The 23,247-nt window shown below is 41.8% G+C and overlaps 1 protein-coding gene across 4 annotated transcripts in view; it reads left to right on the forward strand.

Moving 5' to 3' along the window:
- GOLGA4 (golgin A4) overlaps positions 1–13,091 on the forward strand; it is a 318,629-nt gene extending 305,538 nt beyond the window's left edge. For 3 of the 4 annotated variants that reach the window (XM_033930557.1, XM_033930553.1, XM_033930554.1), the window contains exons 23-25: positions 2,426–2,512; positions 9,309–9,371; positions 12,366–13,091. In XM_033930557.1, the coding sequence (XP_033786448.1) occupies positions 2,426–2,512; positions 9,309–9,338 (117 nt within the window). In that variant the 3' untranslated portion in view covers positions 9,339–9,371; positions 12,366–13,091. The remainder of the gene's footprint in view (positions 1–2,425; positions 2,513–9,308; positions 9,372–12,365) is intronic. The other variant, XM_033930556.1, reaches the window with a different exon arrangement.
- The last annotated feature ends 10,156 nt before the right edge of the window (positions 13,092–23,247 follow it).

Consider the following 23,247-nt stretch of genomic DNA (forward strand, 5'->3'; position numbering starts at 1 on the left):
GTGTTGTGACCACCGGCTGCTGCCTCAGGGGAAGACTGCTTCAGTATTTCTCCAGCTCTTTACAAGCACTGACACATTAAGAATTGCATCCTTTTATTTTTTTAACTTTTGCATTCCCATGTCAATTCCTCTCAGTATCATGATGTCATCTTTTTGCTTACCGTAATATCATCATCCAGCGTCTCATCATGGAAATCACAAAAAGCTTCTTAAACACAGTCAATCAAAAAAGATCTCTTCATTCCACAGCCAAGTTAAGCCCTGCGGGAATCACTGTTTTAAAATTTTAAAAAATCCACTTCTGATTTTGCTTACAAAGCCAGCATCGAACATTACCCCGGCGCTTAGAACTTTGTATCTGCTCTAAGACCACAACACTGGAACAACTCAAAAGTATATCCAAGGTCCTTGCAATGGGCCACCAAAGGCTCTGTTAACTTTTCAGATTTAATACAGTGTTGATGTTCTATCATCCTAGTTTTCAATTGTCTGGACTTTTGCCCAATATACTATAACTTGCAGGGACATTTCAGCAAGTAAATCACAGTGCAAGTACATGTACTAACAGACTCTAGTCCAGGGGTGCCCAACACGTCGATCGCGATCGACCAGTAGCTCAGGAAGGCAACAAGAGTCGATCGCGGAGCCCATCCCGGGCTCCGTGAAAGATTCGTGTTGCCGCCCTGATCTACCGGGCCGATCAGCCTTCCTCTCCAGTGTTCTCTCTAGGGCCTTTAAGCTGGGCGTTCCGCCCAGCTGTCATCTGCTGCTGAACATTAAAAAAAAAACCGGCTTGGAGATTTCAGCCCGTAGCGAACTTATGCTCCGTGGCTCTAACGTGTGCGTGCCGCTTCCCTTCTCTTCCCTCCGAAACCGGAAGTTATGTCGGGGGGGGGGAGGAGAGAAGGGAAGCCGGCACGCACATGTTGAGAGCCCTGAAGCAAGCGTTCGCTATGGGCTAAGGCGGGAGACAGGTTAGTGAAGCATTTCCTCTTCTTGCTGCCGGGTCCTGCCTACTTTCTGTTTCCGCGAAGGCAGGACCCGGCAGCATTTCCCCCAACAGCTCGATCGCGATGCTGGTCGGCCGAAACAGGGAGAGAGGGAGAGGTTGGGGCGGCGGCGGCTTTCGGGCCTGTTATTGGTGGCGGTTTGGGGCCTGTTATTGGTGGCGGTTTGGGTCCTGGTCCCCGATGGCAGTGGCTTGGGGGAGGGCAGGGAGAAAGAAAGAAAAAGGGCAGGCAGGGAGACAGAAGGAAAGAAGAGAAACAGAAAAAAAAGAAAGGGAGGCAGAGAGAAAGAAAGGGCAGGGAGAGAGGAAGGAAAAGTTGGGGGAGGGAACGAGGTCTGGAGGAGAGGAAGCATACAGGCTAAAAGAAGGGAAGAAAGATTGTATGCACAGTCAGAAGAAAGTGCAACCAGAGACTCATGAAAACACCAGACAAGGTAGGAAAATGATTTTATTTTTAATTTAGTGATCAAAATATGTCTGAATTTATATCTGCTGTCTATATTTTACACTAAGGTCCCCTTTTACTAAACCGCAATAGAGTTTTTTAGCGCAGGGAGCCTATGAGCGTTGAGAGCAGCGCTGGGCATTCAGCGCAGCTCCCTGCGCTCTAAAAACTGCTATTGTGGTTTAGTAAAAAGGGAGGGGGTATATTTGTCTATTTTTGTATGGTTGTTACTGAGGTGACAGTGCATAGAGTCATCTGCTTTGACCTCTTTGAAAAACCCTGGAATAGGAATGATAATTAACCTTTTCTATGCGTACAGTGTGCGTTGTGTTTTTTTAAAATTTTATTGTTGGTAGATCATTTTGACTTGGTCATTTTAAAAGTAGCTCACAAGCCCAAAAAGTGTGGGCACCCCTGCTCTAGTCGATAACAGCACTTAGTAGAAGAATCAATCACATAGACTGTTTCCCACATAAAGAACCATCATTGATGCAAAAGGAGGCAATAAATGATATTAAGAACTAAGGGCTCCTTTTACTAAGATGTGCTAGTGTTATTAGCGTGCGCTAATCACGCGCTAAACGAAAAATACTAACGCAAGCTCTATGAAGGCGTTAGCATTTCCTTAGTAAAAGAAGCCCTATAAGATGTAGTCCCTTCCCCCCCAAGATAGGCAAGACCTGTGCTCAGACAATGTAAAGGTGGTATAAAATATGGATGCCTGCTCCTGATCTATCTTGCCACATATAGGACACAAACTGTAGAAGTCTTTTAAAAATAAAATAAATATGTTTTGTCTGGTCATGCTCATATTTTCTACAAATGGTACACATTGTCGACAAATTCTGCCAGATGCATGTAAACTTATGATCACAACATATATTTTTTAAACTAATTTAATGCATTTTAAGTATGTGCAAATTAGGTTCTCTATCCACTTTGTTTCTTATAGGCTACTTGCTTTTTTTCAGACCATGGCGAAAGTTATTACCACAGTGCTGAGGTTTCCAACTGACCAAACACAGAAGATTTTAGAGCGAGAAGAAACTCGAGCAACGGTAAACTCTTGTGAACTGTGGGCAAATACTATACTATTGGAGGGGAACAGAAGAATTTTATTTTTAGCGGTGCTTCTCGTCTTGTTGCAGTATAAAGGCGCTTAGCTGCCGAGTGTTCCTTAGAAACATATGGAGATATTTTAGAGTTTGTGGCAAAATTATTTTATTTGAATTTTTTTATATCACTTATTTAAATTTCTAGTCAATTTACGATGTACACAAGAAAAAATAGACACAAACATAAAAAAAAAATTACCCCCTCTTCTACAAAACTGCGCTAGCATTGATTAGCACGGGGAGCCATGCTGAATAGCCTGCGCTGCTCCCAACGCTCATAGGAACTCAATGAGCGTCGGGAGCAGCATGAGCCATTCAGCACAGCTCTCTGCGCTAAAAAACGCTAGCACGGTTTCGTATAAGAGGGGATTAGTATACACAACAACAAAAATCATAGCGATATTACAGTAAGTAATTATCTATATAATCCATATTGTGGGAAAAAAAATACAAAGATAAAATTATTATGGAAATGCCTGAAGAATCAAGTAGGTATTAAACTTCCTACAAAAGGCTAATAAATCATTTTCTAGCTGAAATTCATGTAGCAAACACTATACAGAAAAAGAACCTACTCACATAAGAAATCAGTAAATCCAAGCACTCTGAATGTAATAATAATAACAGTTTATATACCGCAGGACCGTAAGTTCTATGTGGTTTACAAAGATTAAAAGATGCTGCAAATTGAGTAGAATTAACAAAGTTAAAAGCTAGTGATTACCAGCTCAAGAGATCAGTCATTGTGGAGTAGTCAGTAAATAGCCGTGAACCAATCTCTGCGCTTGCAACAGCACAAGATAATGTACAACTTTAAACAATAAGGTCAAAAAAATCAATCATGCAGGTACTGAAACTAGGATAAATATGATCAAAACAATTGCACATGTTAGTATTTTGGGTTCTGAATTTTGTGCTACTTGTAGGGCTTTCATTAAAGACATTAGAAGACCCAAGTTTACTATGTGAGACTACAGTAATTGAGAGCTGAAATAACCAGAGTTTGCATAATTGTCCAAACAAAATTAGACTGCAAAAATTTAGTACTGGAAAAGATATTTTATTGCAAATTTCATGTAAGAGCTCCCTAGCCTAAAATGTTTACAGTCTGAGAGGGGTCTGATTTACTAAGCTTTTCTTCCATAGACACAAAATGGAGGGAAAAGCCTTACAAAATCAAATTCTAAGAGAGGAACTGAACCAACAGGAGATAAAGGCATGCCCATGTCCCAACAATGATAGAAGTAGGACTTTAATGTAGGACCCCCCAGTCCATTATTCTAGCCATTAGGTCCTGATCTATATTCTTGGAATGTTGCAAGACAAGTTGTCATGCCTTCCTCACATTAGCAAGCACAGTTTTTTTTGCAAATTTTTCCCATTATAGGGGTCACACTTATTTTTGGGGTCAATACAGAACTAAATTTTTTTGTTAGAGATGTCTGCAGATTCTATCTTACGGCTTTAGGTATATTTATGATAATGTCAGGAAATTTATCAAAAATGGATTACTACAACTAAACAAAATACATAGTTAACACATGGAGGGGCATAATTGAAAGGAACGTCTAAGTCCGTTTTCGTCTAAATCGCAAGTCGTCCAAAGTAAAAAAAATGTAATGTAATTTGTAATGTAATTTATTTCTTATATACCGCTAAACTCCGTTAGGATTCTAAGCGGTTTACAGAAAAATAGACAATAGGGTGCATTAAAATTATAAGTAAAATAGGTACTTAGAAATTCCCTTACTGTCCCGAAGGCTCACAATCTAACTAAAGTACCTGGAAAAATGACAATTAGTAGAGTAATGAAGAAATAAAATAGAGAATAGATGAGAAAAATAAGAAAATAAACATTCTAATAAGATTGCAATGATCTAAAGGACTTTGAAAGGTTGAAAAAAGAGGGGGGATAAGAATAGATGCAGAGGGAGAACCGTTGAAGCAATAGAAATTTAAATGAAATTTGAATGATAAAATAAAACAAAATAAGTGGTAAAACAATAAGTGAGATTAAAAAATATATCATAAACTAAAAAGAAGAAGTGAAAATAAAATCAAAACAGTCAAAACTGAAGTCCAGCTTGAACGGGCCCCCGAGCCAACCGTTGGTCCGATGGCTGGACTGCAGCTCTCCTCCGTCGGCTCTCCCCTGCTGGAATGGGGGAGGAGCGAAGACAGTGTCGGGTGCCCCGCTGGAATGGGCCCCCGAGCCGACCGTTGGTCCAATGGCCGGACTGCAGCCCTTCTCCATCGGCTCTCCCCTGCTGGAATGGGGGAGGAGCGAAGACCATGTCGGGTGCCCCGCTGGAACGGGCCCCCGAGCCAACCGTTGGTCCGATGGCCAGACTGCAGCCCTCCTCTGTTGGCTCTCCCCTGCTGGAATGGGGGAGGAGCGAAGACAGTGTCGGGTGCCCCGCTGGAACAGGCCCCTGAGCCGACCGTTGGTCCGATGGCCGGACTGCAGCCCTCCTCCGTCGGCTCTCCCCTGCTGGAATGGTCTAGGACACATTTTCAAAAAATACGTACAAAATTTTTTTGTTTTGAAAATCGTCTAACTGTATGTCCTGCTGATCTGATCATCCAAGTTGCTAAATCATCCATCTTTATACCACATTTTCGACTAACTTTTCATCCAAGTCAAAAACGCCTAGAACAAGTCCTGTTGGACGTGGGAGGGGTCTGCAAAGTGATGGACTGAACACTCAGACATGGCACCTAAATAGTGGGGTACCTTACAGGGCACTGCTGTGAACTTCACAAAAAGGATGCCATGTCTTCTCACTACAGCTCTCTTATAGGTCATGGTGAGTCCCCCAAACTATCTCCAGAATCCCCTAGACCCACTTATCTACCACCCCAATAGCCCTTATGGCTGCAGGAGCCACTTATATGCCAGTAAAAAAGGGGTTTTGGGGGTGTACAGGGGAGTGCACATATTTAAGTATCAATGCAGTGATTACAGGTGCTTATGGGCATGGGTCCTCCTCTGCATGGGTCCCTAACACAACCCCCAAGACGGCTTAAGCCGCCTCTGTGCTGGACGACTAGGCTTTCCTATGCCAGGCTGCCAGGTGATGATGGTCTGGAGGCTGAATTTTAAAGGTGTGATTACAATTTTTATGGGGTTGGGGGGTCAGTGATCACTGGGGTAGTGTGTGGGGGTCTGTATTATGTGTTTGCAGTGCTTATCTGGTGACTTTAAGTGGATTTTTGTGACTTAGATCATGTTTTACATGGTCTAAGTCACAACGTCCAAGTTCCATCGATCCTGGGCTGTATAACTTTCAGTTATACATGCTGTATGACTAAGTCTAAGCCGGCCCATGTCCCACCCAACTCCCTCCCTCGACACTCCTCCTGAAACGCCCCATTTAGCTTTGGTCATTCAGCGGCACTATGAAGGCCTAGGTCATTTAGAAATACGTCTAAAACCCGTTTTCATTATCGGCACTTGGATGTATTTGGACAGTGCTCGTCCAAGGCCGGTTTTTAGACATTTTTCTCTTTCGATTATGAGTCCCCTAGTGTATAGTGTTTAATTGAAACTACTGATGTAGAATTATGAGAAGAGAAAAACAGAAATTAGGTAGACATTCATGGAAGTAGCTTATAGCATTGGTTATACAAGGTAATGGTGATAATAAAATATTCTAGATTAGAGGACTATGGCTCAGGACATGGCATCAAGGCAGCCTCCCTGATAGGATTTAATTGTGCCCTGTGATGCATTTTCTACATAGAAACTCAGTGAAGGAGAGATAGATTTGTCATTAATAGTATATAAGGACCATCTGCAGCAGCGATTATACTTTCTGCTTGCAGTTGTTTGTGGAGAGAAATGGAATTAAACATTGATGCTCAAGATTGCAACAGATGCATATTACTTAGGATATTTTCCTGCTTCTGTTATGTCCCTTCCAAAGTTCAATCCCTTCCCACAATCTGGGAGTTGCAGAAAATCCAAACACTTTTCTGAGCACAAACCTCCCACCTCAGAGAGAGAGAGTTAGAGTCTCCAGTAGTTTTCAGTTTCTGCAAGCAATCCATGCAGAAGATATTTGGATTTGCTCTGCATCTTTTTCTTATTTTTTTGCTTAAAGTTCATTTTTTCGGTGGCATGAGTGTCTTTGAAAGCCCTTTGCGGTGGTCCGCTGTTGGAGAGAAGGATGCAGTCCCGCAGAGCCGAACTGCTGCTTTAGTGAGAAACTTTGGTGGATCTGTGGAGCCAGCCTGCTGTGTGCCACCCTTCCTGACTTGGGATCCATTCCCCTGGAAGCTCACCCACTGACCTCCCTACTTCTAGAAGGCCCTGCAATAGAGGTACCCCAATCAACATCCAGCATGTTAAAATCACCTCTTAATAAAACTTCCCCTTTTTTTAGATATATTCTGAATGTCTACTATTAAATCTCTGTCCACTTTTTCCGTCCGTGAAGGAGACCTGTATATCACACCAATGTAAATATATTCACCATTCCTTCTTTCCAAATTGATCTACACTGCCTCTTCCTTGCCCTGAAGATCCTGTAATTGTGTGTCATTAGTATGATCTTTAACATATAATGCTACTCCCCCTCCTTTTCTTCCTACCCTGTCTTTCCTGAACAGATTAAAGTCCAGTATAACTACATCCCAATCATGTTTCTCCGTGAACACCACTATATCCTAACCATCATCTTCCATCACATCTGCTCACGGCCGGCTCACAAGCCTTCCCTCTGATGGCAATTTTGACGTCGGAGAGAAAGTCCCAGGCCAGCCAGGCAGCGATTAGCTAGCCCGGAACCTTCTTTCTGATGTAAGAATTGACGGCTGGGGAAAGGCTTGTGGGCTGGCCGGTTGCTTTGGGGAGGAGGGGGAGAATGGATCGTGTTGGCTCCGGGTCGGCTTCAGGGGTGGGAGATTGTACAGCGGGCATGCAGACAGAGTCAGGGAGGCGGTGGGGGCTTCAGCAGGGGGCAGGCAGGGATCCTGACAGGAGGCAGGGAGGCATCTCTGGCAACGGCCAGGCCACGTGCGCATACCGCATGTTAAGAAACACTGTTCTATTTCACCACTACCTTCTCTTTTCAAGGCAGATTCCACAAACATGAAACTAGATCAATGTATCTGGGAGTTAAACGTTAAAAAAATAAAAACCAATGCTGACAAAGCATAACTAAAACATATTAATTAGAATCATAATCTGACAAACCAAATTTATGAAACTAAGCACTTTTCACATTTTTACAAAACTGCAAATAGTATCAACAAGCAATACTCTGGAATCTGCTGTTTTATTGTGCATTTTGTACATCTTACACTCTCGTTGTTTCAGCGTTTTTTTAAACAATAATTTTTAAGGATTGTAATGTTATCCCTTTTAGATAAATTGTTGTTAACCGAGTTTAACCCTATTTTGTTAGGGATGACTCGGTATATAAATCTAAGATTAGATTAGATATTTGCAGATCTGAAGAACCTCTTATTTGCTGACAAGATAGTTCACAGCCAGCATGGAAAAAATGGTAAAACAGACAAGTACATGTTTCTGGAGTTACTCTAAAATTCTATGAAGAAAAATAGGCATCTACTTTTCTTTCTAGAATAGGTTCTAAATAGGTGAGTTCATGGTACTTAGCTATAGGTGCTAGTTTGTGCAAGACCTATGCAAAACAACAAATATGTGGATTAGGTGATTAAAAATGGTCCTTTTTGCCAACATTTTCTGGTTTTCTCTGTTTCTGTCTTTGTGACCTAAAGAACTCATTGGAAATCAACTGAGAGGATGCATAGAATTTAATTTCTTTTGGTGTCCTATATCCATGGTGGCTTTAACATTTTATCAATAGTTGTACATAAAGCATGTTTACTAATTTATTTCCTTTCATATTTACTAACTTTCTTTCATGTAGTCATTACCATTCCTGAAACAAAACCTGCTTTGTTGGACTAACATTTTAATGAACTTGCTATAAGAGATAAATAAACAGGCATTTGGAATTAGACTGAACTTCCTAACCTTTCCCATTTAATAATAATCCCGGAAAGGCTTATTTTTCATGAAGTGATAATCACCTAGTTAAATGTCACTTCATCAAAAGATAAAAATATTTTGTATAACTTAAATTCTTACTGAGGACTATGGAGGTTCTCTTTATAATATTCCTAATACTATACATTTCATAAAATTTTAGTTCACATAAAATATTTCTAAAAGTTTCGATTGGCTGCTTACTCAAATTATTTTTCAGTGGACAAATAATTTTTACAGGAAGGCATAATATAACAATGATCACTTCAAGCACTACTACAGATCCAAGAATGTTTTGATCCTACTTTTTCATAAGCAGTGATCATATCTTAAATTTACCTTATGAATTGTATTTATACTTATATTTGGTCATTTTATTTTTATTAAGCTGTTAACAAAATAATACGTTTAATGCCAAGTAATACCTGGCGTACACCATCTTGGGTGAAAACTTCATAAAAAGGGGTTAATAAATCACAATAAATACATAAAAATAAATAAAATTTTTAAACATACTTAACATTTTTTAGTTGATATGATTCGTTCCTAGCTTATAGTTTCATAGAGGCCCCTTTGCTGTATTTCCTGGTTGTTCGGTTAGTCTTTTGGTCTGATTCCATGAGCTTCAAATATATTTATCAATTTTAACTTCCATATTGCCTAAACTCATATTATACTCTTTATAACTCAGTCCACTAAGCTGTTTTCTTCCTGGCTTTGTAGTTTACCGCACCTCGCAGTGGTATCTTCTGAATAACCATCAGTCTGTCCTTAGTTAGCATGTGGGTGAGTGAAGCATAATATGATATTTATATTTTTTATAGAGAAAATCTTTTGCATGAGATTAACCCTTTGGTTTAAATTTTCTTTAATGTTTTCTTGTCTATTTTTTAGTCATAATGCAACATTTACAGCAAGTATTTTGCACAATTTGAACAGCCATTTTGTTATATAATTCACTTATGTATGTACAGTATTAGACTTGATTAAAAAATGGCATAACAATTTAGTTTTGCTATTTTTTTGCTTAAGTCTTGGATAAAAGGAAATCATAATGCAAAACACTCACAAACCGGTGCACCTGACATGCACACTTCTTGCAACTCCCAGAAAGATCTTCTTTCATACCTGAAATGCAGATCATGGTAATCTTGTCTCCTATTTAAGATAGATCAAATGTAAGACGTTTACCGTACTTCCTTAGAGCAGGGATACATATGTTCCCCTTCTGAATCTAGTGCCAGAAGTACCAGCATAGGAGCATCACTGTGTAGCTCTCCATACTGATTTTAGGAGCCTGCAGAGTCTTTTCTTCAAATCCAGACTCCTTGAGGGAGGCAGGAAGTTAATCTTCTCCTTCTCTTGCCTTTAAGCCCTCTCACTAAAATCTCAGACTGCACTGACCAACACCTTGAACTGTACCATTGTAGCCCCTCTTGGAAGAGAGTACCATGGCAAATGGTTGAGTCTACTTTAGTACAGACAAGTTGTAGTTCCTTTTCTTTGTTTTATTTCTTGATGTTTTTGTTTTGTAAACTGCTTTGTACATTGTGAAAGAGCAGTATATCAAGTACCACTAAACATTCAGTCCCAGATTCTCAAAACTTTAACGCCATCGCTAAACTGTTTTCAAGCGGTTTAGACTGTACGCAGTTTAGCAGCAGATTATCAAAACGGATTATCTCTGTCTTTAGCGAGATTTCTAACAGTCTCTGACATGCAAATGTGCTCTTCAACATTGAAATGAGCCCTCCGGTGGATTCTTAAAAAATGGCGAGCTATTTTCAAAAAGCATTGTCGGCTTTTGGTGACAAAAATAAGCGACTGGTCCAGGGGTGCCGGTCAGTTTCAGAGACTGCTTGAAAGCCCCTGTGTTGTGATGTAGAGGGAGAGATACCCATTCTCTCTGCTGCATCACAACACCCCTTTCCTGCAGCAGTGGCAGCAACCCCCCCCCACCCTGGAACAGTGGCGACACTCTCCCCCCCCCACCCCCCGCAGCAAGAGAGGTGCCCACACTCTCCCGCTGGCCTAAAATCCCCAACCCAGCCCCCTCCCCCTGCAGTGGAAGAGATGCCCACACTCTCCTGCTGCCCTAAAATCTTCATCATGACCCGACCCACTCTCCCCCACTGGCAAGTGACTCCCCCTCCCTGTCTCCGCCGCTCCCTTCCCCTTACCTCAGATGACCTGGAGGGATGCCAACGCCCTCCTCCCTGCTACCTGCATCATCTAAAATGGGCCTTCCCCTTCCCGATGCACCGGTGAGGGGCCTGGGGCTCTGATTGACCCAAGTTTAAGGCTCCTCCCATGGGAGGGGCTTTATTCAACCTGAGCCAATCAGAGCCTTAGGCCCCTCCCCATATTTACCAGGAAGAGCCTAAGGATCTGATTGGCCTGGGCACCTAAGACCCCTCCTATGGAATGTTTGGGCAAATCAGAGCCTGATGCCCCTTCCCGGTGCCTGGGAGGAAGGGTAGGACAGATTCAGAGAGGCTACTGCTGGGGAGATGATCCCAAGGTTACTTCTGCAGTGGCTAGGTTAATGATTAAAAAAGACTAGGCTACAGCCACTAGGAACAGGTTGGCAAACAATGGGGAGAGGCTAAAACTGAGACTATTAGGGCTGTAGGTTCTGGGGCCAGGTGGGGGAGGTATACCTCCCCCCTCCACTCCTAGCAGCTGCAGATTATTCTCTCTACCATAGTCCCAGCAGCTGCAGCCTAAAGGTTCTTTCCACTGCCAGGCTATGAGTGGGTGGTATGGAGAGCAGTAGCCTCTTATTTACTCCTTCCCTGCTACTGTAGTAAAAATCCCCTTGAATGCATAATGAATTGGCAATTTATAAATCAGCATAAAGAAAATTCCAGTCATTCCAAGTCTGGCTTCTAGATTTTTGTGCTTGGCTCCTAGAGCCTAAGAAAATTTGTTGAGACCTGCTATAAGTGCAAAATAATAACCTGTAACCTGTTGCATTAGTGCTTTATGCAAATCTGTGCATATTTTGAAGAGAATTCTAGAAAAACAGTTATACATATGTATAGCAGAGTGTTTTCCAACCATAAAGAATGAATTCATTGCAGACCATTGTGTTAGCTTCTACCTGGTAAACCAAAAGCTAAAGGGAAGGAAGAAAAAGACGGGAGTCCAGCTCCATAAATAGGATGGTATTGCCATGTTAACTTTGATAATTGGAAACCCAGAAATATGCCTCAATAACCATAGCAAGATTAAAAAATACTATTGCCTTCTCTGTCATTACCATTTTTAGGGCTCTGAAAAATCATTTATAAAAAGATAGATTTTTTGAATTCTGACAACTGAAAAAAATCATGAACACTATGAGATCGTAAGTCAATCTCACCTGAACTGATAACAGTTTAGGTTAACTTCTTTTGGACTAATAGACTTGACAATTGTCCCTACTTATAATTAGCAAAAAATGATGACATGCATTGCAGGGAGGGAAGGCAATAAAATGGTTGAGTGCTGTTGTCAAGGGCAAAGGCTAATATCAGAAGTATAGCTCCCTCCATAGTCAGTTCATTCATTTCAAATGTTTCGGCCGTCTGCCCCTATATGATATTATACCATACAGTATCTTACACTGCTTATTAACTAAGCCACTTGTTCTTTCTCTTTGTACTTAAGCTTTTTTTGCCATGCACAATTTGTATAAAAAGTAATTTAAACAGAATTTAGTTATATGCAGTAAGTATATTATTTTTGTAGCACCAACTGCATAATTAACATTTTCTTGCTGTATTTTTATTTTCTCAGTCTTGGCTTCGACATTCATCTTGAAGACCATTTTTAAGTGCTGACAATTGTAGGACAATGCTGCTTAAAATCCATTTTTATCCCTGCTCTTCCAAGAAAGGGCACTAAAGGAAGACAATCTGTCATTCGGGGTCCCAGCAAGAGCCAAGATGCTTAAAAAATGTATTGGGCCACGAATACAGGAAAAACTGCCTTTAAACATGAGGATATTACTGCACTTTGAGACCATTTTGTTTTTATTTTCTTTTTTTTCAAGGACGTCTTCCCCTGGAGCTTTACAATGTACTGTTGTTTTAAAGAATTATATTTTTGAAATAAGGTAAAAGTAAAAAACTAGCTTCTAGGCTTGGAAGACTGATTGGGTAATTTTTGTTTGGTTAAGTTGACTGTGCAATAATTTTGTGGGGTACCAATTTAGTGAATATTTTATTTGTGTATTTTTCTTGTTTAATTTAATAGTTTAACTGTTTTTTCCCTCTCCCAGAACACTCATTTATTTTTGATTATTAGTTATGGACCTAATCAACAAGTTTTCACTTATGATGAAAATCCAAATTGCAGAACCTCATTTGTTTACTCTTAGATTTTGTACTTATATTTTCCAGAGATTAATTACACTACTGTAAATTGTAAATAGTTAATACATAACTGTATCATAAGCTGATCTGTGACTGTTGCAACATTGATCTGGGCAAAAGAGAAATAAATTTTATTTCCTATACAATACTTTGATTTGGCTTGTTTCGTAATTTTTTTTTTACTGTAATCTCTATTAAAACATTTTTAACAACTAATAAAACAAACTGTTATAACCGCTCTCTTATAGCCTTCATCCAACTAAAATACAAATGCAAATACAAATATCAGATGTAACTCCTCCCACCCAGCTCCTTCCCCACCCTTAAATCTCGCTACCTCTCTCTTTCTCCCCCCCTACCCATTATATCTAATACCACACCCAAAATAACTTACATAGCACCTAAAACAAGTATAGCACTTAATCTAAGTGTGGTCTACTTTAGGATCTACATTGGGACTATGGCCTAGGTTTTCTCAAATTTAGCATTCTTGACCCTGACCTTCAGAATGCTGGTAATTTTCTCATACTGCCTCAACTCTACAAATTAGCTTCCAAGAGTTTGTGGTGAGGTTTTGTACATCTTTCCAGTGTTGCGCAAAAGCCATTTTGGCAGATAGTAATAATACCAACACCAGCCTTTCAATCCCCCTGGGTTGAGTGTTATGCTCAGATAGTCCCAACAGACATGCTTCAGAAGATGTCCTCTAATTAACCTCAGTCTATGCTGAAATATCATTCCAAACCTGTTCCCCAAAAGGTCTGAGTCTGGGCATTCTCACCACACATGCTTATATTTCCTTTACCACCACCGTTTCTCCAATAGCCTCCTCCTATTTGTTCTCTTCCACCTATACTGTATATGTCTGTCTTTCTGGAGTTCCATATTAGCTAGCATGTACTGCATTTGTTTAAAAGCTGTACCTGCCGAGTACTTGTGTGGATTAGAGGCTGACCAAATTTCGGCCAGCTGACCACAACCAGCTCAAAATCTGTATTCAGCCTCATTTTGGTTTCAGCTGAAATTGGAACTTTGGGTGGTATCCTTCCCCCCTGCCCAGAGAAGGCATAAACCTGGTGGCCTAGTGTCCTAATCAGGGCAGAGCAATCCTTAGTTGCTCTTGCCTCTGCCATCAAAATGTCTGCTTAAACTAACCCAACCCCTGCTACTAATCCCAAAAGCATTTAAAGTAATTAAAAGAGGACAAAAGATAGTTTACTGAAAGGATAAAGATTCTCGCAAACTCCTCACTTAAAAAGTCATCACACTTTCCTTAAGAGCGGATAGCGTAGCTGGTTTTAATAAAGGTTTGGACAATTTCTTGGAGGAAAAGTCCATAGTCTGTTATTGAGAAAGACATGGGGGAAGTCACTGCTTGCCCTGGATCGGTAGCATGGAATATTGCTACTCCTTGGGTTTTGGCCAGGTACCAGTGACCTGGATTGGTCACCATGAGAATGGGCTACTGGGCTTGATGGACTATTGGTTTGACCCAGTAAGGCTATTCTTATGTTCTTATGTTAAGGAATCGAGAAATGGATATGTGACAATATAGCCCTTGGCCTCATTGTATTCCCCCCTCTAAAAATAATAATAACTTTATTCTTGTATACTGCCATAAGCTGGACAATCAGCGAAATACAATAATACAGTAAAAAATACAAATATTTGTAAAATAGAATTTCAATAATAAAACTTACTAAGGTGTCTTGCAGATCAAAAATGGAAATGTAAGCCAAAAATACTCTCTCTATTCATACCAAATGTACATTATCTTGTTTGCCTAGAAATTTTTTTTAATGCTTTAAATACTGCAGTTTGGTAATATTTATTTATATATTTAGATGTATTAATTGCCTTTTTCATGAAGAGATTCACCCAAAGTGGTGTACAATATACTGAATAGTAATCAGATACTCTTAAGTATTTACCCTACCTGTCCTGGCAGGATCACAATCTTAACTGTGGTACCTAGGGCAATGGAGGGATTAGGTGACTTGCCCAGAATCACAAGGAGCAGGCTGGGATTGAACTCACAATTTCAGGGTGCTGAGGCAGCAGTTCTAACCAGCAGGCCACACATATTTCTCATGTTGGGAAGGCCCATACCTCCCTTTCCTTTAGGTTGCAAGAGGCAATGCCCATTGACTTTCACCCCCTTTCCTTGCCTTAAAAAGATTGTCATCATACAACCCCAATGTTTAAAAAAAATCCATGGCAGACTAAGCTTGGCATCTGAACAAACGTAAATAAAAGTGGGAAGAATCATCATGTAGATTGTGGTCACTCTCCCTGCCCTCACCAAAATTAACTTAATCACCCCTCTAAATATTTCTGAATATTCTCTAACAAAGGCAAATAATTAAGCCTGTAAACCTTCTCCAGCCATACTGTAAGATTAATGGCCAAATTTTAAATCCCTGAGGGGCAAAATGCAGTGTTGAGCAGTAGGGCTTCAGCTTTCTCAGCATTTTGAAACCAGAACAAGAAAACAAAATTAGTTCCTCCAATAAGGGACTCAAATAATCTTTTGGATTTTTCACAAAAATCCACGTCATCAGCAAATAACAAAATTTTGTTACTCATTTCCTATTATAACTGGTTGAATCTGCATATTTGATCACTGAACAAATTATAATTCAATAAGATGCACCACTCACATAGCGTTATTCCCAAGCAACATGTTTTCACAATTCTCTCTTATTAAGCTAGGACATAATTTCTCTAAACAGTAAGCCAACACTTTCACAAAGATATTCATTTCTCCGGAGACAAGCTGGTGAAGTCCTCTACTGAGCCTGCGTGCCGGTGCTCTCCCATAGATACAGTAGGTTTGTTTGTTTTTTTACCTACTGAGCATGTGAAGGCACCTTGCTTCTCGAGCTCCACCCCTCAGCTGTCAGTTTTTTCTTTGACCGGTGCCGTTTCAGGTCGCAGCTCTCCCCTCTCTTTGCCTCTTCAGTCAGGTTTCCTGGGGGGGTGAGGGAGAAGGACGGACCTGAAGTAAATTTAATCTTCTTCATTGAAGTTTATTCTTATTCTAAAAACAAAAAAAGATACACTATTCTCTTCTTAAAAAAAAAAAAAAAAGTTACATAAGCTCGAGGCAACACCACCGGGACTTTTGTTTTTACAGCAACTGGCAGCCTCTTTAACCTGGCAATTGCTAGGACCGCAAAGACTTCTCTTCATGGACAGGATGGCCTCTTCAACGGCGCTTCGCACCTCTGGCACTGAGAAATTGCCTACACCCCACTCTTCAGCAATGGCTCCTCCCCCTCAGGGCCCAAGTCAGGTATCGCCGTGGGAGGGAAGCCCTTTGCTGCTGCTGCCATCGTAGAAAAAGAAAATGGCATCCACGGCTAGCATGAAAAAGAAGCAACCAGTTCTGGAGGCTTGCAGAACACCTCCCCCACTGGTTTACACGAAGCCAGCACAAGGCCAGCAGAAACAGTCCACGTTTTCTTCATCTTCTAAAAGCACCACAGGAAGGCCTCCTGCGGACACTATTACTGCCTCGCAGTCCTCATCTGAGACCACACAGGATACTGAAGGTAAAGCTTTAACTTCTTCCAACTGCACTTTCTGACAGCCCTATCGCTCCAAAACAGTTATGCTTCTCACAGGGACACCACAGGCTCAAAGCTCCATAGCTACAGTAGTGAATTTCTTCTCACTCTTACAAGGTTTCATGAGGGATAGTGCTGCTCTTCTACACCAGCCCTCCCCCTCTCCAGCTGCCTTTGTGGATATTCCACAGAGCCCTGACTAAATAGAACAGCGTCCACCTCCGGATCCTTTGTGCCCAGAGCATTTCTCCAATGCTCCATATATTGCGTGGTCTCTGCGCACATTGCTTTGCCCTTCGCCTCAACAGCAGATGTCTCCTACTCAAGATTGGTATGATACACCAGAGTCTGTCCTCTGGATACAGACCCTCCTTCCCAAATGCAGACATCACTGCAGCAAGATCAGTCGGAAGAATACTATTATCCTAAATGCAGTTCAAAAGGTTTCCAGTCAGTCACGCTACCTAATAAAAAAAAAGATTTTCAAAAGCAATCCTTCAGTCTTGCCAAACTCCTTCTAGAGGTTTCATTGTACAGGATCTACAGCTGGATAACTGGCAAAATCCACAATCGGTTTCCATGGTGTCCAGGAGGCTAGAACTGAAATACAGAGTTGAGAAAGCTCCGGGACATGATTTACAACAGCTACTGCATTATTCCATGGTTTCAGTGTCTGCTATTCATAAATCGAAATCCTCAAAGTCTCAATACAACTCACCTCCTGGGAAAAATCATCGTTTCTTGATTCCATCGGACGAAAGGTGTATCAAGGCTCCATGCTCCCATCAAAAATCATGGCCCATAAATTACAAATCCTATATTTCCTGCATTCCAGTCTACAACAATTAGAAGCTGCTTCTCCGGAGGAAATTCCAAACCTCCATATGGAATTACAAGAGTCTACTTTCCATTTAATAAAGACAAACTATGATGCCTATGATATGAGTACTCGAATTTCTGCAGTTGCCATTGCGGCTCATTGCACAGCCTGGTTCAAAGCCTCAGACTTTAGGATAGACCTTCATGATAGGCTAGCTGATGCCCCATGTTTGGGAGATAGCCTTTTTGGAAAAAATGTAAAAGCTACTGTATCGTAGCTCATGAAAGACTCTACAACCATGCATGAGCTTTCCACACATCCTCTGGATCAATCCCAACCTTATCACAGATCTTCTACTGCTTTGTCTTATCACAGATCATATCAGCAACAATTTTTTTCAACAGTTCTATCCTCGGAGGCACTTCACACCTTACTCCAGGGCCGCTCTTATGAGGTCCCAATCTTCTTCATTTGCTCAAAAGCAATGTCCAAGAGACCATAAACAGTGATCAGCTACCCAACTTCCTCCGCTCAAACCGGCTCCTACTTTTTGACCCTCTACCTCTAGGGGGGGGGGGGGGTGGCTACCAATTTTTTTCTCAGCATGGCAAAACATCACAGCAGACTCTTGGGTTCTTACGATCATTTCTGAAGGATACTCCAATTTCCTTCCAAACCATCCCCATTCTTATCTTCCGCCACTATCCCAAATTCTGCATCATCACATTCCTCAATTGACAAAAGAGATTTCCTTGTTGCTTCAGAACAATGCTATAGAAGAAGTTCCCAAACAACAACATTACCAGGGATTCTACTCCAGATGTTTCCTCATTCCCAAGACGATCTGCATCTTATACTTGACCTCCATCCCCTAAATGCATACCTCAAGAAAGAAAAAGTTCACATGATTTCACTTCCAGCAATTCTTCCTCTTCTCAGACAACAGGATTGCTTAGTTGCCTTGGATCTCAAAGATGCATACACTCACATCCCCATTCATCCTTCCCATCCTTCCCACTGGAAATTTCTAAGATTTCAATTCCTCACTGGTCTGTAGTTTGCTGTCTCTATCTTTGAGCCTTTCTTGTGGAGTGGAATGAGGACGGCTAACGTCATTCCACTCCACAAGAAAGGCTCAAAGATAGAGACAGCAAACTACAGACCAGTGAGTCTAACATCGATAGTGAGCAAACTAATGGAAACTCTAATCAAACACCAATTAGATAAGATCCTGGATGAGGAGAATCTACGGGATCCCCGACAACATGGATTTACTAAGGGGAGATCCTGCCAATCCAACCTGATCAGCTTCTTTGACTGGGTGACGGGGAAGCTGGATATTGGGGAGTTCCTGGACATCGTGTACCTGGACTTTAGCAAAGCATTCGATAGCGTACCACACCGCAGGTTACTGAGCAAGATGAGTTCTATAGGATTAGGTAACACATTGACGAAATGGGTTGGGAGCTGGCTTGGAGGTAGGCTCCAAAGGGTGGTGGTGAACGGCACCCCCTCCGAAATGACGGAGGTGATTAGTGGAGTACCACAGGGCTCAGTCTTGGGCCCAATCCTATTCAACATCTTTATAAGAGACTTGGCAGAAGGGCTTCGAGGTAAAATAACATTATTCGCCGATGACGCCAAACTGAGTAATGTAGTGGGCAAATGCACAACAGACGAAGATTCAGTGCCCGACAACATGATGCACGACCTACTCCTACTGGAGCGATGGTCTAGGACACAGGTGTCGAAGTCGGTCCTCGAGGGCCGCAATCCAGTCGGGTTTTCAGAATTTCCCCAATGAATATGCATTGAAAGCAGTGCATGCACATAGATCTCATGCATATTCATTGGGGAAATCTTGAAAACCCGACTGGATTGCGGCCCTCGAGGACCGACTTCGACACCCCTGGTCTAGGACATGGCAACTCAACTTCAATGCCAAAAAATGCAAAGTTATGCACCTGGGCAGCCAGAATCCATGCAAGTCTTATACCCTTAATGGCGAGATCCTAGCAAAAACGGTAGCAGAACGAGACTTGGGGGTAATCGTCAGTGAGGACATGAAGTCTGCCAATCCAGTGGAGCAGGCTTCGTCCAAGGCAAGACAAATCATGGGCTGCATACGAAGGGGGTTTCGTCAGTCGTAAGGCGGAAGTCATTATGCCATTGTATAGATCCATGGTGAGGCCCCACCTGGAATACTGTGTGCAATTCTGGAGGCCGCATTATCGCAAGGATGTGCTGAGACTGGAGTCGGTGCAAAGAATGGCCACCCGGATGGTCTCGGGACTCAAGGATCTACCATACGAAAAACGGCTTGACAAATTACAGCTATACTCGCTCGAGGAGCGCAGAGAGAGGGGGGACATGATCGAGACGTTCAAGTATCTTACGGGCCGCATCGAGGCGGAGGAAGATATCTTCTTTTTCAAGGGTCCCACGACAACAAGAGGGCATCAGTGGAAAATCAGGGGCGGGAAACTACGAGGTGACACCAGGAAATTCTTTTTCACTGAAAGAGTGGTTGATCGCTGGAATAGTCTTCCACTACAGGTGATTGAGGCCAGCAGCGTGCCTGATTTTAAGGCCAAATGGGATCGGCACATGGGGTCTATTCACAGGGCAAAGGTAGGGGAGGGACATTAAGGTGGGCAGACTAGATGGGCCGTGGGCCCTTATCTGCCGTCTATTTCTATGTTTCCTCAACAAATATTACTAGTACAAAGTTCTACCTTTTGGCTTGTCATCAGCACCACGTGTGTTCACAAAGTGTTTGACGGTGGTAGCGATCTCAGAAGAAATCATCACATGATATTTCCTTACCTGGACGACTGGCTCCTAATACCACACACCAGGGAGCAGTTACTGCTTACCATTCAAGCCACAGTTTACTTTCTATAGGCGCTGGGTTTCATAATTAATTTCAATAAATCAAAACTCCAACTAGTCTCACATATATTGAGGCACAACTTGACACGGTCTCTGCAAGGGCCTGTCTGAAGTTACACGGAAATACTTTTAAAACCACTCAGAGAATAGTTAAGCTCTGGAATGCGTTGCCAGAGGATGTGGTAAGAGCGGATAGCGTAGCTGGTTTTAAGAAAAGTTTGGACAAGTTCCTGGAGGAAAAGTCCATAGTCTGTTATTGAGAAAGACATGGGGGAAGCCACTGCTTGCCCTGTATTGGTAGCATGGAATATTGCTATACCTTGGGTTTTGGCCAGGTACCTAGTGACCTGGATTGGCCACCGTGAGAACAGGCTACTACGCTTGATGGACCATTGGTCTGACCCAGTAAGGCTATTCTTATGTTCTTATGTCATCAAGCAATCATCGCCCTAGGAAACCAAATGGGACAGGCTTCCGCTATTCCAGCACGTGGAGTTTTGTGCCTCTTAAGTCGCATGGCTGTATCCCTTGCTCTAGTTCCACATGCCAGGCTGCACATGCGTCCCCCTGCAGTGGCACCTGAAGCTCAACTAGATTCAGAGCACTCAGTCACTGGCAACCTTGATTCCTCTACCATCCAAGGTCAAAGCTTCCCTTTCTTGGTGGATCCACTTTTTGTCCCTCAAACAAGGATGTCCCTTCCAATCTCCATCACCTCTACTTACCATTACCACAGATGCCTCAAACAAAGGTTGAGGAGTGCATCTCAATTACCTCCAGACTCAAGGTCAGTGGTCAAAAAAGAGAACTCCACTTTCACTTAAATCTTCTGGAACTTTGAGCAATTTACTATGCGCTTCGAGCATTCTGCCCTTGAATTCACAACACACGACTACTGATTCAAACGGACAACCAAGTAGCAATGTTCTATTTGAACAAGCAAGGGGGCTTGGGATCCTTACCCCTTTGCAGAGGAGCCTACCGTCTATGGACCTTTGCTCTCTCTCTTTCTACAGAAATGCAAGCAGTATACATGGAGAAGATGAACATAATTGCAGATTCCTTCAGCTGCAAACTTGATCCTCATGAGTGGACTTTAAATCCAGGAGTGGTACAACAAATTTTTCAACATGGGGCACTCCCATGATAGAAATGCCACCAATGCTCAGTGTACTGGTCGCAAGAGATGCTTTTCCAATTCCATAGAATCTCAATCTGCTCTACGCATTCTCACCAATTCCATTAATCTCCAAGGTTCTTCAAAAGACCATTAGGGACAGCGCCCAGCTGATTCTCATTGTTTTTAGAAGTGTCATTGCATAGCTGCCGTGATGGTTAGCTAATACCTTTAAATCCACAGATGGTTCCACTGTAAAACATTCATCACTCTGGGCTATGGCACAGGAATTAAGTGAGAAATTTCAGAGTGCACTTAAAGTGAAAACTCGCAAAAATAAAGGCACTTTAGTAAAGGGAAGCATACTAGCTGACTCACTAGCCAAAGACGTGTGCCATGTGGCCCCATATGACCCTGGTATGAGTAGACTCATATGGTTGCCATTGCCACCCATTCCACAGATTATGATCATGTGATACTGCCAGACTATTTCATAACTGCAGAAAAATGACCCTAAGCTTTTCAGTCTGAGGATGCACGTGTAAGACACCTCAGATAACATATAACAGCGTACATCCTTTATCACACTCACTATACAGAAAGACATTCTATGTGTGAAAAGGGAAGCAGACTTAGTTATAGCTCTCCCCAGAGCTCAAGGTAAAGATTGGATGAATTGGGTTCATAGAGCAGGCCCTATGAGACACCCCAAAACTTATGAAATACTGTCTATCCTGGATATGTTGGTATGGTGGCCAGAAATGAAACATGATATACAGGATCATGTTTCCTTCTGTATAATCTGTGCCTCATTTGGGAGACAACCTAAAAAGAAAAGGGGACAGTTAATGAGAGCGCCTCCATGTGGCCCATTTGAGAGACTGCAGGTTTATCATATGGGTCCTCTTCCCTTAACTCACTGTGGTTGATTTATTTTCTCACTGGGTAGAAGCATTTCCGATACCAGATCACACTGCCAGAACCATAGCTGAAAGTTCTTACTATGCAATTTTTTACACGCTGGAGGATTCCTAAAACCATTGATTCTGACATTGGTCCTGTTTTTGTTTTCAGCTGAAAAAGGAATTGTTTGAGTTTCTAGGCACAGAACAGCAATTGCACATCCTGTATCACCCTCAGGCAGCAGGGCAGATAGAATGAACCAAAATATTAAGGTCCATCTTAGCCCTATGCTGAATCTGACTGGAAAAAACTGGGATGAGGTACTCTCTTTGGTCCTTATGCATATCAGAGCTAATGTTTGTAAGTCCACAGGTTTTGCACCTTATGAAGCCTTGATAGGAAGGCCATGGCAGGAAAATCTACTGTATCCTTTTCTTCCAGAGGACCAGACAGTAATTCTTTCCAATGAATGGATGAAATCTCTGCAAGAACATCTAAAAGAAATACAGACCACTGTGCTGGCTATCACAGAAAAGTCTAGAGATTATTTACAGGAAGTACATGCAAAAAGTTTTGATTTAAGGCTTGTCAAGGTTAGGAGTAAAGTAATGCTGCTGAACCCCAGACCTAACCTCCCTTTGGAACAACAAAGTGAGTGGACCATACTTAGTAACTGATGCCCTTTACGATATGTAAGCAATTTAACAATTATTCCAATTTACAAATCTACAAATCAATCTATATGGGTAAACTCCAAGATTCAAATTGGCGGAGAAAGGCTAGTCTGGAAGCATTGGATGGTAGCAGGAATACGTATATTGGATGATGTTATTTCTAATGGTGCTATGCTTGAATTTTCACAATTGCAACATAAGTTTGGACTTAATAAATCAGAAAATTTTAGATGGTTGCAATTGAAGCATGCCATTCAGGCGCGGGGTTCCCTGATTGGAAAAACCTTAATAATTACATTACATTACATTAGGGATTTCTATTCCGCCAT

This window comes from Geotrypetes seraphini, chromosome 2 (genome assembly GCF_902459505.1).
Source record: "Geotrypetes seraphini chromosome 2, aGeoSer1.1, whole genome shotgun sequence".
Lineage (NCBI taxonomy): Eukaryota > Metazoa > Chordata > Amphibia > Gymnophiona > Dermophiidae > Geotrypetes > Geotrypetes seraphini.